The sequence below is a fragment of the Cimex lectularius genome, unplaced genomic scaffold (assembly GCF_000648675.2).
Source record: "Cimex lectularius strain Harlan isolate CLEC.00 unplaced genomic scaffold, Clec_2.1 scaffold56, whole genome shotgun sequence".
Lineage (NCBI taxonomy): Eukaryota > Metazoa > Arthropoda > Insecta > Hemiptera > Cimicidae > Cimex > Cimex lectularius.
In genome coordinates, this window is record NW_019394202.1 from 427,625 (window position 1) to 442,793 (window position 15,169).

Genomic DNA, 15,169 nt, shown 5'->3' on the forward strand with positions numbered 1-15,169 from the left:
AGCGAAGAACGATTCTTCATTCGAAGTCCGTCAGAATCGAATCTCGATCATCGCCAACCGGGTTCCAGGGCTCGAAAATGTACCGTTGTTGACCTACAAAGTAGAAGTTGACGTCCTTTCTAACTTCGCCAGTTCCCTAGCGTAAAGCTCACGATCCAATGTCGAAAAAGCCTACAAAGGGCAAAGCTATGCCAGTGAAAGCCCCGCCGGCAGTGAACTTTTGATCAATTTGACAAACGGTTTACATTCAAGTTAAATTATGCCTTCGACTAAAGTGACAACAACCGGCAGCGGGTGAGATGACAACCTTTCATTAAATAATACATAAAATGTGTCTTGCTAAAAAAGATTGATAAAAAAATATACAAATTTATTACTAAATTGTCATGCCAAATAAACTGCTCAAAAATGAATCGGGATATTGTCAATGTTGAAGTATTTATTTTCCCTAGCATTATTTTATTTTTATTATAAATTGCAATAAAATTTATTACAAATTATTATGTTCTTACTAAAGGAAAATTTAATTAAGGGATTTTGAAAAAATAACAAAATAAAAGGTTTTAATTTCATAATTTTGTTTATTGGACATAATAAATTTATTAAACACTTAATACCGCGTGTAATGTTCTCTGTTATCTAAAACCTCTGTGCACCTGTTAGGCATACTGTTAATAAGGTTGTCACTAATTTCATAAGGAATTTTACTCCAAAGATGTTGCAATGCTGCACTCAGTTAGTGCAAGTCACGCTGCGGTGACCGAAAAGCCTTCACTGCAACGCATCCCACATGTGCTCAATGGGATTGAGGTCTGGCGACAATGGGGGAGGGGCAGGCGAGAAATTCTCAAGTTTTCTCAGCATTGATGAACAACTCTGCCTCCATTGTCATCCAGAATCGAAAAGCCATGCCATTGTTGGCTCCCTGGTTTGAGGGATGTATTCCTCGATAATTTCTTGGACATAACGGACTGTGGTGAGGTTGCCTTTAACAGTACAGAGACCAGTTCATCCTCCAGTGTAAATCCCAGCCCAGACCTTTTCACCGCCTCCTCCAAACTGCACTGAAGGGAGCACAAACTGGTTTTTGAAACATTGATGAACAACTCTGCCTCTATGAGGTCTGGCATTGGCATCCAGAAATTGAAAATCCCAGCCAATGAGACCCTTATTTTGAGGGATGTATGCCTCTATAATTTCTTGGACATAACGGGTTGTGGCGAGGTTCAACAATACCATTTCGTCCTCCAGTGTAAATCCCAGCCCAAACCATTACACTGCCTCCTCCAAACTGCTCTAAAAGGAGCACGAACTGGTTTTTGAAACATTGATGAACAACTCTGCCTCTATGAGGTCTGGCATTGACATCCAGAAATCGAAAATCCGTGCCAATGAGATCCCTATTTTGAGGGATGTATTCCTCGATAATTTCTTGGACATAACGGGTTGTGGCGAGGTTCAACAATACCATTTCGTCTTCCAGCGTAAATCCCAGCCCAGACCTTTTCACCGCCTCCTCCAAACTTCACTGAAGGGAGCACGAACTGGTTTTCAAAACACTGATGAACAAAGCAGGGTTTCCGGTCTGCATCCCCAGATTTTCCTGCTATTCTTCTGCACACTTTCAATGCTCGTGTCGCCTTCATGATGGTGGAGCCGATATGTTCCTTAAATGCCTGGGCTTTTAGTGCCCAGATATTTGACCTTTTTTAATTTCTTTCACAGTATTATTGAGTGTTATTTGCCTCAAGTGGTCCAATATCCTTTTCTGTGTAAAAGTGACTATGGTTGTTTTATTATGGATTCCTAAGCCAGCAGTTTTACACTATTATTTTCTGATTTTTAGCCCTTCTTGGATTATGTCACAGAGTTTCCTCGAATTTTTCCCTGGTGGACAGGGCTATATCATCCGCATAGAGCCCCGACACTTTATCTCTTTACAGTCCAGAGCTTCTTGCAGTTCAAATTTCTAATTTTAATAAGGTTGAAACTGAAGGCAATTAAACATGCAACATTATCCTGGAATAATGCAGTGGTAATAAGGGATTTGAACGACCAAAATGATTTCTATTTGCCGAGAAAGTCATTTGTGTGAAAGGCTCATTAAATAAAGGAAAATACTCATCTTTCCTTTTACTTATGCATTGTAAGCAAACTGCTAAATATGAAAGCTTTTTCTCACATCCATTGTTTAAAAGAAATAGCACACAATTTGGCATTCTTCTTTCACAATGCATGTTTTAATTATAGTGGATACTTCTATTTATAATTTATTTATTGACCAGATGTACATATAGAAACAATTAAAAAAAGGTTATTACAATTTCTTTTTGAAAATAATATTTTAAATATGAGGCAATTTGGCTTCCAAAATCAACAAGTACAGATGATGTGCTTGTAAATTTTTTGACCATGATCTATCGGGTTGTCCGGAAAATAATGCAGGATTTTAAGTTTTCATTAAAAAAAATCTATATAAAATATTCTGTTTACGTTTACAGGATTACTCATTTGTATGAATGTCAACANTTAAAGAACATTGCTTTAAAGTAACTAGTTTCTTTTTTTTTGTTTAATACCAAAATCCTGCATTATTTTCCGGACAACCCAATAGTTATGTTTTAAGTTCAGGTTAAAGATTTGAAAGGTTTCTGGAATCTAGTGAACAATTTTAAGAATAAAATTTCCACAGTGAGAGGTGATATATTTTTATATCATATATTATATTTATTATATTTCATAATCATCATCGTTTATTTGCAATGCATTTTTGGACAAGCCCTTTACCTATGTTGGGCTAATAGAGCATTAAAGACATCAGGAAGAGATCAGATCCCTTATGAATTTTATAAATATGCAACAGAACATTTTTGCAAAAATTTTCTGAACTTTCAGAACAGCATCTTTGAAAAGGGTTGTGCAACAAATGCTTTTAAAATTAAAAAATTCATTATTTACCCTCTCCATAAAAGTGGAGGTATAAATACAGTGTCCAATTATAGAGGAATAGCTTTTGAGAATACAGTTGGAAAAACTTTCTCAGGCCTACTTCTACAATATTCAGGATAATGATAGCGGAGTGGACCAGGACGTGTATCACTTCTTCACTTATGCCCTATATTTCTAGAATACCATTATTGTATTTTAATAAGGTAATGACATGTTAACAAAAGTTTCAGGCTTGATTTAGGCAAGGCTAATCAACTATTGATAATCATTTTACTTTGCAATTATTGAACTTGTATGACATATATATATTTTTTCGTTAAATCTCTGTCTGGCTTTCTCTTGAGCAACTTTGTTTTAACCAAGATGATCAGAAATGACCAAACTACACGTTCGACATCCATCAAACTTCAAATAAATCTTACAACACCTTTATAGATTTAACAATTTGTACTGTGTGTTATGCATATGTTTGACTCGTCTTGTGAAATGATTCAAGCTAATCTTATTTTCTCAATAATTTTCCAGGGTAAACAAACATTGGTGGCTGGCGTTTGGAGTTGTTGTTACACTTTCTTTTGCGACAAGATTTTGTAAAGTCACTGAACCAGATCATGTCTGGTAAGTGAGATTATTATTTAAAACACATAATTTTCTTAAATGCAAAACATTGCTTGAATAAATAAAAACCTATTGTTTTAGTTGGGATGAGACACATTTTGGAAAAATGGGAAGCTGGTATATCAATAGGACTTTTTTCTTTGATGTTCACCCACCTCTTGGAAAGGTCCATACTTGTTGAAATAATAATAATACTATAGTTTTTGTTTTTTTCATTTTTTACTGTTTTATAGATGTTAATTGCGGCATCTGGCTACCTTACTGGCTATGATGGCAGTTTTCCATTTGACAAGCCTGGTGACAAATATGAAAATGTAAAATATGAAGGAATGCGAATGGTTAGTGAATATAATTTATGAAAAATATTGTGTAATATACAAAGTAAAGTAATTCCTGTCATACATGAGGGCTTAACGTCTACTCATCATGTAGTACAGTCATACCTAGCTTAACATATTATTACATTCCTCGGTGATTCCCATAAAATGGAAATCGCACTAAGCAGGGTTTCCTTTTTTACTTTTTTCTTCAACAATCATAATGAAATGTTGCATAACTTCGTTCTATGAAAAATTAATATTTTCAATGGCTTTTCATGGCAATCAATGGCTTGGTTAAATGATTTCCACCATTCTTTCATTGACTGCTTGTATGAATTTATTTCAAGAATCAATTGGCTGAATGTGCCTTAGTTGCTAAATACAAAATGTATTTACACTTACTATGATATATATGTATACATAATGAGTTGTATGTATATTTATACAATTGTTAATATAATTAATATTTTCTTTTTAAAAAAAGTGTTGAAGCAAATTCATGTTATGTGGGGGTCGTGCTAAATGGGGTGTGATTGTACTTTAAATAGTATGAACAATTAAAAAGCTATGTGCTATGCTAGGATTCAATCCTAGAACAGCTAGCTTTATAAATAAAAGTCAGACGCCTTAATTTAGCCTCTGCATTCCCCTTACTGTAATATATTGTGATTTTTTTTTCAGTTTTGTACATTCCTTGGAGCTTGTATTGCACCACTTTCTTTCTTGATTATTTGGGAACTCTCGTTGTCCCTCAATTCAGCTATTTTGGGTTCCAGTTTAATCATAAGTGGTAAGAAATTCAATGACAGCATAAAATCTGCAAATAGAACTGTATTTTGATAGCAAAAAATTTAAATTGATAACTTAAGTATGTAATAAAGCTGTAATTTTGTTTCAGATGTGGGAGTATTGACTCTTACACAATACATATTGCTCGATCCAATTTTACTTTTTTTCATTATGGGTGCAACATATGGAATGATTAAATTTTACAATGCTCATTTATGGTAATGAACACAATTAGAATGAAATATGCATGTTATATGAAAATGTTTACCATTTATTATTTTTGTTTATTAATTTAAAAAAAATATTTTCACTGAGATTTTTTTAAAGAGAATATAACGTTTTATTGATAGATTGCATATTACATGTCATTATGGAATAATTTGCTTTTTAAATTTTACAATTTGGGCGGTTTTGTAAGACAATGGTTGTTGACATATTGGTCTGTTAAAATAGAATGTACTTGACTTACCAAAATTAAAATTTTACACTTGATTTATATAAACTGCAATACTGATGTTAATTTTTTTGTGTTTTTCAGGTCTTTTACATTAAACTGGTGGTTTTGGCTTTGTTTTACTGGCTTTATGCTGGCCTGTGCCGTTAGCACAAAATTTGTCGGGGTGTTTGTTGTCATACTTTGTGGCTTACTAACCATTTCCCAGCTTTGGGAAATCTTTGGGAATCAAAAACATTCAATGGTAAGGACAACTTAAAGACTAACATTTTAATTGTGATATGGCATTGTTGGCATTTATGTCGCAAATTGTTTTTTTTTTCCTTGTTAATAATAAAATGCTTGTCTTATTACCATGTGTGGCATGCAAAAATTAATTTGAAAGCTTTATTTTTAGTATGTTATCGTCATTAGTTTGAAACCTTGTTTTCATTGGCTTTCATATATGTTTAATTTCATAATATGTATGGAAATTCACAACTGTTATATGAATTTTGCTTTTTTTTTTAATTGTTTATATATATTTTTTTAAACTAATGGTTCTGTTAACACATTACGGCACTGATTTGTACAGACTGTCCTGTGATACAGAAAAAAAATTATAGCATAGCAAAAAATTTATTTTTTCAAAAAATCGTACAAATAACTTGACAAACAGTACCTTCACAGTAAGGTTGACAAAGCGATGATACTAAAGGTTTGTGACAATGATTCAATTCCAAAGATACCCTTGGGAGCGTCGGTAGCCACAACAGTTTAGACATTGAAATGGCGCACGCAAACGGTATACTTTAGAGTAAAGGTGCCGGGTTCGAATCCAGCGGTCCTGCATTTGAACCCTGAATATTGGGTCAAATGGGCATTTTATTAAAACCATTCATATAATCTTGTAGTTTAAATACCCTTGTTTAAATAAATAAAAATACCCTTAACACCCTATAACAAGCTTCGAAAGAGGGGGGGGGATTAGAAGAGGTGGTCATTCTGGAACAGCATCCATATATGGGGAAGGATTTAGTGCATCGTTCCAGAAGATGGCCATAACATATTTGTTTATATTTTATTATTATAAATTGTTCAATAAAATGGTTTGTAAACATATCTCGTGATATTTTTTCTAGACTTATATACTGAAACATTTCACTGCTAGAGTTGTTGGGTTGATTCTATTACCGGCATTAGTGTACATTTGTTTTTTCTATATTCATCTACAAATTTTAAGTAAAAGGTAAATCATGTCATGAAATAATTCCTGTAATGATTTTTTAAAATTATTTTTAATCATGCTTTGCTTCGTAGTGGCAATGGTGATGGATTTTTTAGCTCTGCATTTCAAGCTCAGTTGGAAGGAAATTCTTTGCATAATGCTAGTATGCCAAGAGGTATTAAAAATTACCTTTGGAAGAATAAAAAAAAATTACTATTTAATTGTGAATATAATTAATATTGTAATATCAATAATTCCAAGTAAGTGTGTTACTAAGAATTTATTTATGTTTTAGAAGTGGCTTATGGAGCCATTGTTACACTGAAAAATAAAAGGACTGGTGGGGGTTATTTACACTCCCATTGGCACTTGTACCCTGAAGGAGTTGGAGCAAGGCAACAACAGGTACAGCATTTTTTGTTATTTAGGAAGCTTTTAATAATTAGTTGTTTAAATAACCTGCAAATAAATCAAATGTTCAAGTTTAAAAGCGATGATGTGTACAATTCGTGGCTGGATCTCGTCAATTAATAATAAATTGTAATTAGGTCACCACATATACACACAAAGATGAAAATAATAAATGGCTCATCAAACCATTTGAACGTGAGCCGAACACAAGCAAAATTGAATTTGTTCGCCATGGAGATCTAATAAGATTGGAACATGTGCCAACCAAGAGAAATCTACATTCACATAAAGAGCATGCTCCGATCATGAAAAAACATTATCAAGTCACCGGTTATGGTGAAGTAAGACCATGGTATTTATAGTAATTTGGTTTATATTATTTACCACTAATTCAATTTTTTTCTTTAAAGAATGGCATAGGTGATCCTAATGATGTGTGGAAAGTTCAAATTGTAAGTGGAGGAGTTTCTGGTGTGTTGACTACTGTAACAACAAAAATTAAACTGATCCATTATTTAAATTTGTGTGTACTGACAACAACTGGTAAACAACTGCCGACATGGTAATTTCATTTTATAGCCTTGCTTATTTGCTTTATTTTCATTTTTTTAAACATGGATATGTTTTGGGCTAGATACACAAATTTTTTTGGCGTCATCAATTTTACGTTACCGGAGGGTGCGCCATGTAGTAATTTTGGCTGGGGAGGTTACATTAGAGTTCTTAGTCCAAGGTAGGATTAGGATTAGGGACCAGATATTACGAGTTAATTCTATTTTGATTGATTTCTCAGAAGAATGAAACAAGTGAAGTCTTTACATTGCATAGTATTTTCTCAACTTTACTACTATGATAAAAATGCACAAGGTATTGTTGGGATATACCACAATGCACATGCAACAGCATTAATAAGTGCAAGTAATTTTTGGAAACTGTTTAAAAATATTTTAATCCAAAATCCGCAACAGTTAATTTTCTTGTGTAGCTGTGTAATGATTGTTTTAGCTTAAGAATTTGCAAACCATGTAAAATCAGTTGCCTCAAATATAAATCAGTATATGGAAGATTTGATGTGAAGCTAGAAATGTCTGTGCGGTAATTTCTCTTGTATTTCTCCACATATTACTAAACTGTTACTATTTTTATAACAGGTGTTTTGCCTTCAAAATAAAATAAATCTCTTAGTTTGCAAATTGTGCAAAAAATTCCGAAGTGGGCTCTTAAAATGGAGCCTTGCAAATATTTAAAGACTAGAGTTTCAGATTAGGCTAGATAGGATTAGTGTTAGTGGCTGGTTAGGTTAGTTTAGGTAGGGTTAGTCTTAGGGAATGGTTAGGTTAGGTTACTTAATTTTTTGTAGTGCCTGATGTCAATTTTGAAGTCTATGTTATATTTATTATTAACTTTATTGAAAGATTCTTAGAATTTCATGCAGTAACAATTCAGGGAAATGCAGGCTTGAAACCGAAAGAGGGAGAAGTCACTTCAAGACCCTGGCAATGACCAATCAACTATAGGGTAAAATGTTTAAAGAAAATTGATCTACTTTATTCAGTCAGTTTTTTAAAGAAATAATTATAAACTAATAATAGTGCTAATTGATTATTCTGTAAAATTATTTTTTTATTAGTTAAGAATGTTTTAGTTTAGGTTAGGTAGGGTTAAGGTTAGGGATGGGTTAGGTAGGGTTAGTGTTAGGGATGAGGAGATAGGGTTAGGTAGGATTAGGTGAGGGACTGGTTAGGTTAGGTTTGGTCAGAGGTAGGTTATTGTTAGGGACTAGTTAGGTTGAGTTAGGAATGGGTTAGTGTTTGAGGCGAGGTAGGGTTAGGGGGTGGATTAGGTAGGGTTCGCATTGGAGACAAGTTATGGTTAAGGACAGGTTAGGTTAGGTAGGGTTAATGCTGTATACAGGCAAGATACACAATTTTTTTCGCATGACCATTTACTGGAGATTGCACATGGGTTCGGTTAGAAATTGTTAGGTTAGATTAGGTAGGATTAAGGTTAGGGACAGATTAGGTTAAGTTAGGTAGGTTAGGTTAGTAGGGTTAGGTTACATATCCATGATTCGTTGTTTTTCCATGAAGCAAAGTAAATATTTCTTATTCTTAATCTTCTACTTTTACAATTTGTAATTGTAAAGTTTTTTTGCATGTAGGGCTTATGAACAGCAAGAAGTAACTTGTAATCCCAATTTAAGGGATCCTTATGCAATTTGGAACATTGAGGAAAATACATTTGCCTTATGTAAGTTTTTCTACTTTATGTGTCTTCATGTTACAGAAAAACCTTTGTTTAATTTTTTGTAGTGCCTAATGTCAATTTTGAAGTCTATGCATCTGGCTTTATTGAAAGATTCTTAGAATCTCATGCAGTAATGCTTCAGGGAAATGCTGGCTTGAAACCGAAAGAGGGAGAAGTCACTTCAAGACCCTGGCAATGGCCAATCANTATAGGGTAAAATGTTTAAAGAAAATTGATCTACTTTATTCAATCAGCTTGTTAAAGAAATTATTATAAACTTATAATAGTGCTGATATTAAATATCTTGTAAAATTATTTTCTTATTAATGTTTTATTTGTTTTAGGGTCAATTCTTCTCTGGTAACGGTTATAGAATATACCTGCTCGGCAATCCTATTATTTGGTGGGGCAATATTGTTTTCCTTGTCACCTTTGTCGGTTTATTTTCTTTGAACGCAATACTTAAACAGCGTGGTTATGGTTGGGTTTTGCTAAATCCAGGTATATAGAAATTTTATAAGGTGAAGAAAATTTTGGACTTTGCATTTATTTAATTTTCAGAATCTGACGCTATTGTCCTTAGAAGTTGTTTATGGCTTTTTGTTGGTTGGGCTCTACATTACATACCATTTTGGGCAATGGGTAGAGTTTTGTATTTCCATCATTATTTTCCTGCACTTCTCTACAGTACAATGTTGTCAGGTAAGTTTCTAATTGAATTAACACTTTTTGATTTTAACCCTTAGTCACAGTTGTGTCTCTCAAACACATACTTTCTTAAATACTGAGCTCAATCTCAGTTATTGTTTTTACTCATTTTTCAACATTCAAAAATGTAAATGTGTTTAAATAATGTTAATGGGTGGTGTTGAATTACATAATTATTTATTTAACCTCCAATAAGGGACTCTTCTGTTTTTTATATTTTTTATTTTTTTAAGGGTTGGGGCTGTTAATATAGAATTGTGACAGTCCTTTCCTTCACTGTGCCCTAAGCAGATCTATTATGGAACCCCTATAAATTATAGCCAGAATCAGCATGTTTCTGTCTCTGCTCTGCCCATTTTCTCCAGATAGTTAGGGCAGTGGCTGATATAGAGGCCTATAATTTTCCTCAAATACTGCCTGTGAGAGGGTTCCTTCACCTTCCTTTTTGAGAGATTTCTAAATCTGTTAGCTTGCCTCATACCTGGTACATTTGTCAAGGCCATTGTATTTATTTGTTTATTTTCCTAGACAAAAGGAACGGATATGGTGGTTGTGCCATATTGATTAAACAAAATATAGAGTACTCAAAATACCCATTGTAGGGAATTTTCCTGTACTGAGCAAAGACCGGCTATAAAAAATAAACTCCCTTCCCAAGGAATTGTCCCAATTGTCTCGATATATAAGCCCGAAAACTAAAGACAAAGGCCTAAATTGGTATGAAATTATGGGACAATTTTCAAACCTTATGCTGATAGGAGGGGATTTTAATGCTCATCACCAATGCTGGCGATGTTTATTTAAAAATAATGCCGGGACAGCATTAAAACAGTATCTTGACTCGTGTCATCATTCACTTGGTCTGGGTAAAGGGCTACTGTGGTAAGTATAACAATCAGGTCAATTAACTGGCAAAAGAGGCAGCAGTTTTGGGAAGTCATCTTGAAGAAATTTCAATGTTGGATATCACTTCTTATAGCAAACCTAGTCTGAGAAAAAAATGACGAAAGGCATATAAGGAAGAAAATAAATCTAAGGGCCTATGGTATTCTAACATACAGCCAACGATTCAGTCTGTGCTTGGTTTCTTAGCATGAGATGACAGGGAAAGTTTTTCACTTGTATATTTAGGCTTAGCACTTGTAAAAAATAAAGTGCCACCACTCACTTAGTTAACTTGATTTTTAGTCATTAAGAACATTGAAAACCTGGATCCCATTTTCACTTTTATAAAAAAAAAGATTTAAACAAATTTTAATAAAGAAGGAATATAGTTATATTTGAAGAAGGAAAATAGTTATATTTGATCATGTGGACAATGTGGGCTAGCCGGGTGGACACTTTTGATCTATCGGGTGAGTGTTGCTCTGGATTATGGGATAGATGTGCACTTGTTCATAGGCCCTACGTGCCATGTAGATGGTTTTTATGGAACACTTTTATGGAACACCTGGAACAATCCATGATTAAGTAAAAGAAGGTAAGAAGGAGCTTATGCACGGGAGAGGCCTGGGTGTCCTGCCCGGTCAGCACTCGCAGCCTACCCTTTTTTGTCAAAAGAATAAAAATCAATATTAAATGTTTTTCCGGTGTTTTGGATCATTTTCTTTCAAACCATCATAATTAAATATTTTTTATTAAAATTCATGAATTTCTGATCTCATTTAATTTGCTTTACATTAAAGTGAAGATGTTGGTATTAATATAATGATAAAAAAAAATAGAAATAAAAAAAAATAAAAAAATAAAAATAAATATATATAGTAGATTTATCCTCTTTTTCCAAAGTTGATTTTGAAATCTGTGGTCAGGTTTTTTAAAAACATGGAACAGCTTTTCAAATCCTTCCAGACTCGGGAAAGTTGTCGTGGATGAGGGGATGTGGAAATCCCAAAATATATACTGGTACAACAAAATACGAGTTCCTAGATTTTTTGTTTTATCTTTGAGTGTATTATGAAAAAAAGAGGGTTATCTTTAGCTATCATTGGTAAATACAATTTGTGGAAGATGTAAACATGCAGACTTTAATTTCACCATATATGCTCTTTCTTATTGACATTTTCTTTTCCAGGGGTTATAATTACTTATATCATTGAAATAATAGGACAAACATTTCTGTCAAAATGTCCCAAATTATCCTATTCTCTTTTTGGGTTGTGCTTAGCTACATCGTATTATAGGTACGAATTATACATTTTATAAAAGATTAAATAAAATATGTTTGAATTTTACAAACAAAGACAATTTTATACTTACTGTTTCTAACTTGAAAATATTAAAAGTCATAATAATTGTACCGATTTTTGTTTTTTCCAGTTTTTATCAATTCTCACCTCTGGCATACGGAATGTCCGGTCCTTATTCTCACGAACAAAACAGTACCATGTATGGACTGAAGTGGATGGACTCTTGGGAGTTTTAACTGGAATGTACTTAATTATGTGATTTGTAATTTAAGCTCACAAGAAAGTTCTACTGAATTTCATGTCATATAATGTTTTGTAGGTTTTAAGTTCATGTAATTTTTATTGAAGTTTTTTATATTGTTGGTGTCATTCAGTATAAAGCTATAAGACAACTTAAATATGTATATACATAATTTTACAAAACGTGTATAACAGTACTTATGTATTTTTTACTCTTACTGTTTAGTTGTTAACTGTATGTATTATGTTTTGACATCCCACCAGTGTAATTATCATTTTATAATTACTGTATTGAATATACAAACTGATAAAAACAAATTGTTTAAAGTGAACAATTAAATAATTGTTTTTACTGATAATTTTGAAAGGATTTGGGATGAGTGTGGAAGACTGCCGTATAAAAACTATTTTTTTTGTAATCTCAAGATTTTTGTGTACTTAGCATAAACGTAATGTAAATTCATTTAAAATTGTGGTGAATAGACCATTTATTTATGTGATAAGACATGAAACATGGAAGAATACTCATGTAACCCTAATAATTAATCATAAGTCTGGACTTGGATTGGCCTCATTTTCGTATTTGCACAAAAATGTTGTAAATGTCCAATTAAATTGTAAGTAATTAATTATATTGATTTTTCTATTGGGAAGAAAAAAGTTGTTAACTACTTTTAATTGAAAAGGATGATTGAAGAGACTGTTGTCTGGACCAATTTTTTATATTTTTTATTCAAATTAAGAGCTATAAATCTATGCAATATGGTATTTCTTATGCCAATATTTACATTATGGGAAGGCCGGAATGTGGAATATAATTGATATTTTTCTTCTAAAAACTGTTGATAAAATATGTACTTAGATTTTTAATTTGTTGACGAATATTTATTTTTTATACTATATAGATATATTTATTTATATTTATATTAGCTATAAGATATTTTGTAGTTTTATAAGAAATTTTGGATTGTTAACAAACCATAAGTCTATATAAAAATAAATTTTTGTTGACATTTAACAAAACACGTTTGCTTGTTTTTTAAATTAAGAAAAATACTTCAATGAATAATAATCAAACCCATTTTCAGGTTTCAAATATCAACCTGTTATACAGGAGGGCTTAATGTCAACTATCAGTTGGGTGTCAAGGATGAGGGGTCAGACCACTTTATACAATACATTTGTCATACTATTCTCAGTTAAAAAGCCATGGGTTCTGCCGGGATTTGAAGCCTGAACCGCTATAGTGGCAAATACGAATCACACACCCTATCCACTTGGCCACTGCAGTCCCAACTCCCACGTACATTTCTGTAGCTACTTTTCTTGAAAAGTACAGTTATCAATATATCTGCAGTTTCTCTTTATCATTCTTCTGATTTTTATCAATTGTGTGCTTTGCACATTACCTGTGATGCACCCAGAAGACACATGCCATGAGAAACTCGCTAATGCTGGCACTAAACATTTCCTATGCACAATCACAAAATCCCTTACTCAGCTTCAAGTGTAACTTGACCATCCCAAAAGAAAGAGATTATTAACTCCTGGATGGAATCTCCAATTCCATGCTAAAAAATCTTAAAAGTGCTGATTTACTTACATGTATTTTTAATGCCATGCACATTCAAGGTTACTTCCCTTGGATTATAAAGATCGCCCAAAAGAAACTAATAAAAAAAAAAAAAAACAGTTCGGGTTTTGTTCAGGTCTGAGCACATCCTTTCAATTAGATATTATGATTGAAAACTTTAATTTGCAAAAATATACAGGGATGGGCATTGTTGGATCTGGAGAAGGCTTTGTCACCATGTGGCACACAATGGTTTGATTTTCTGGATAATGAGTACAAATTTAAATAGTACAATTGTATCTAAGCTTGTATCTAAAAGATTGGTCTTTTAGGCTAGAATGAGGTCTATCTCTTTGCAACCTGTATAAAGTAGCAGCAGGGGTTCCACAAGGATCTATTCTGTGGCCCGTTTTTTGTTTTTTTTTTATACTTTAATACTATCTCTCGAATAGACAGAATAAACAAATGTTCCCTGGCACTTTATGCTAATGACGCAGCATTGTTATCAACACATTGGAGGCCAGAAGCACTTGCTAAAAATTGAAATAAGGGAAACAAACAATAACTACATTTTATCAAAAATGGAAATTAAACTTAATGAAAACAAGACTGAATCTATATTTTTCACCAAACAAAGACCAATAAATGGTGGGTGGAACTCAAACAGTAAGTTGTGTGTGGTGGTTAGTGACCGTTAGTCGGTGATTATTCACATCTAACAATTTCTGAATAATCAAACAGTAATCTAGGCGTATTACTTGACTCTAGTTAACCTTCAGCCCGATATAAATAATTTAAAAACAAAGAAAAATTTGTGATCAAGTTCATATTCCCCATTCTTTGCCATGACTCCACCATTTCTATAAATATAAATAATAACCTAACTGTTTGCTAAGTATTAGTGAAACTTATGCTCCTATATTCCAGCAAAGTCATCCTCATAATTGGACATGGTCTACTCACCTGTCTTCAATTAACTACACTTAAACAATTGCAATAATACTTTATTGATAGTTTAATAATGAAATTATTATTAGAAAACAAGAACAAAGAAGTCAGCAATCTTAAACATACTCTGCTCGTCTCATTTCAACTCTGCTGTTTCGGGAACATGATGTTGCCTTTATCGCTTACTTACTTCTTCGTGCATGACCGCTTCTAACCTCTGGAGGAGTCAATTTATTTAAACTCATCGTCATATGGCTCCAAAAGCACCAAACATCAAGGAATGCAATGTCAAATATAACGAATTTTTTTTTTTAATGATCTCTTTTTCTTCCATAACTGACACCTTGAATAATAATCAACAAAAACGGAATCCAACCATTGGTGTTCTCATCTAATTTACCAGTTGTATGTAGGTCATTCCTATGCCTATCAAAACTTTAAAGATGAACAGGTGTTTTTTTAAACAGCTAAGCTTTATATGTGCATTTCTACATAAAAAGATAGTTAAACAAACAG

The 15,169-nt window shown here is 32.9% G+C and overlaps 1 protein-coding gene across 1 annotated transcript; it reads left to right on the plus strand.

The window, feature by feature from the left end:
• LOC106666653 (protein O-mannosyl-transferase 2) lies at window positions 1-13,013 on the plus strand. Its single transcript, XM_024230140.1, is given in 18 exon segments — window positions 1-294; window positions 3,475-3,567; window positions 3,649-3,733; window positions 3,801-3,905; window positions 4,569-4,677; window positions 4,786-4,894; window positions 5,215-5,374; window positions 6,252-6,358; window positions 6,430-6,512; window positions 6,633-6,742; window positions 6,886-7,089; window positions 7,159-7,310; window positions 8,910-8,998; window positions 9,061-9,215; window positions 9,340-9,496; window positions 9,557-9,697; window positions 11,778-11,886; window positions 12,023-13,013. Coding segments are annotated over 18 exon segments (2,109 nt in total). The 5' UTR covers window positions 1-259; the 3' UTR covers window positions 12,129-13,013.
• The last annotated feature ends 2,156 nt before the right edge of the window (window positions 13,014-15,169 follow it).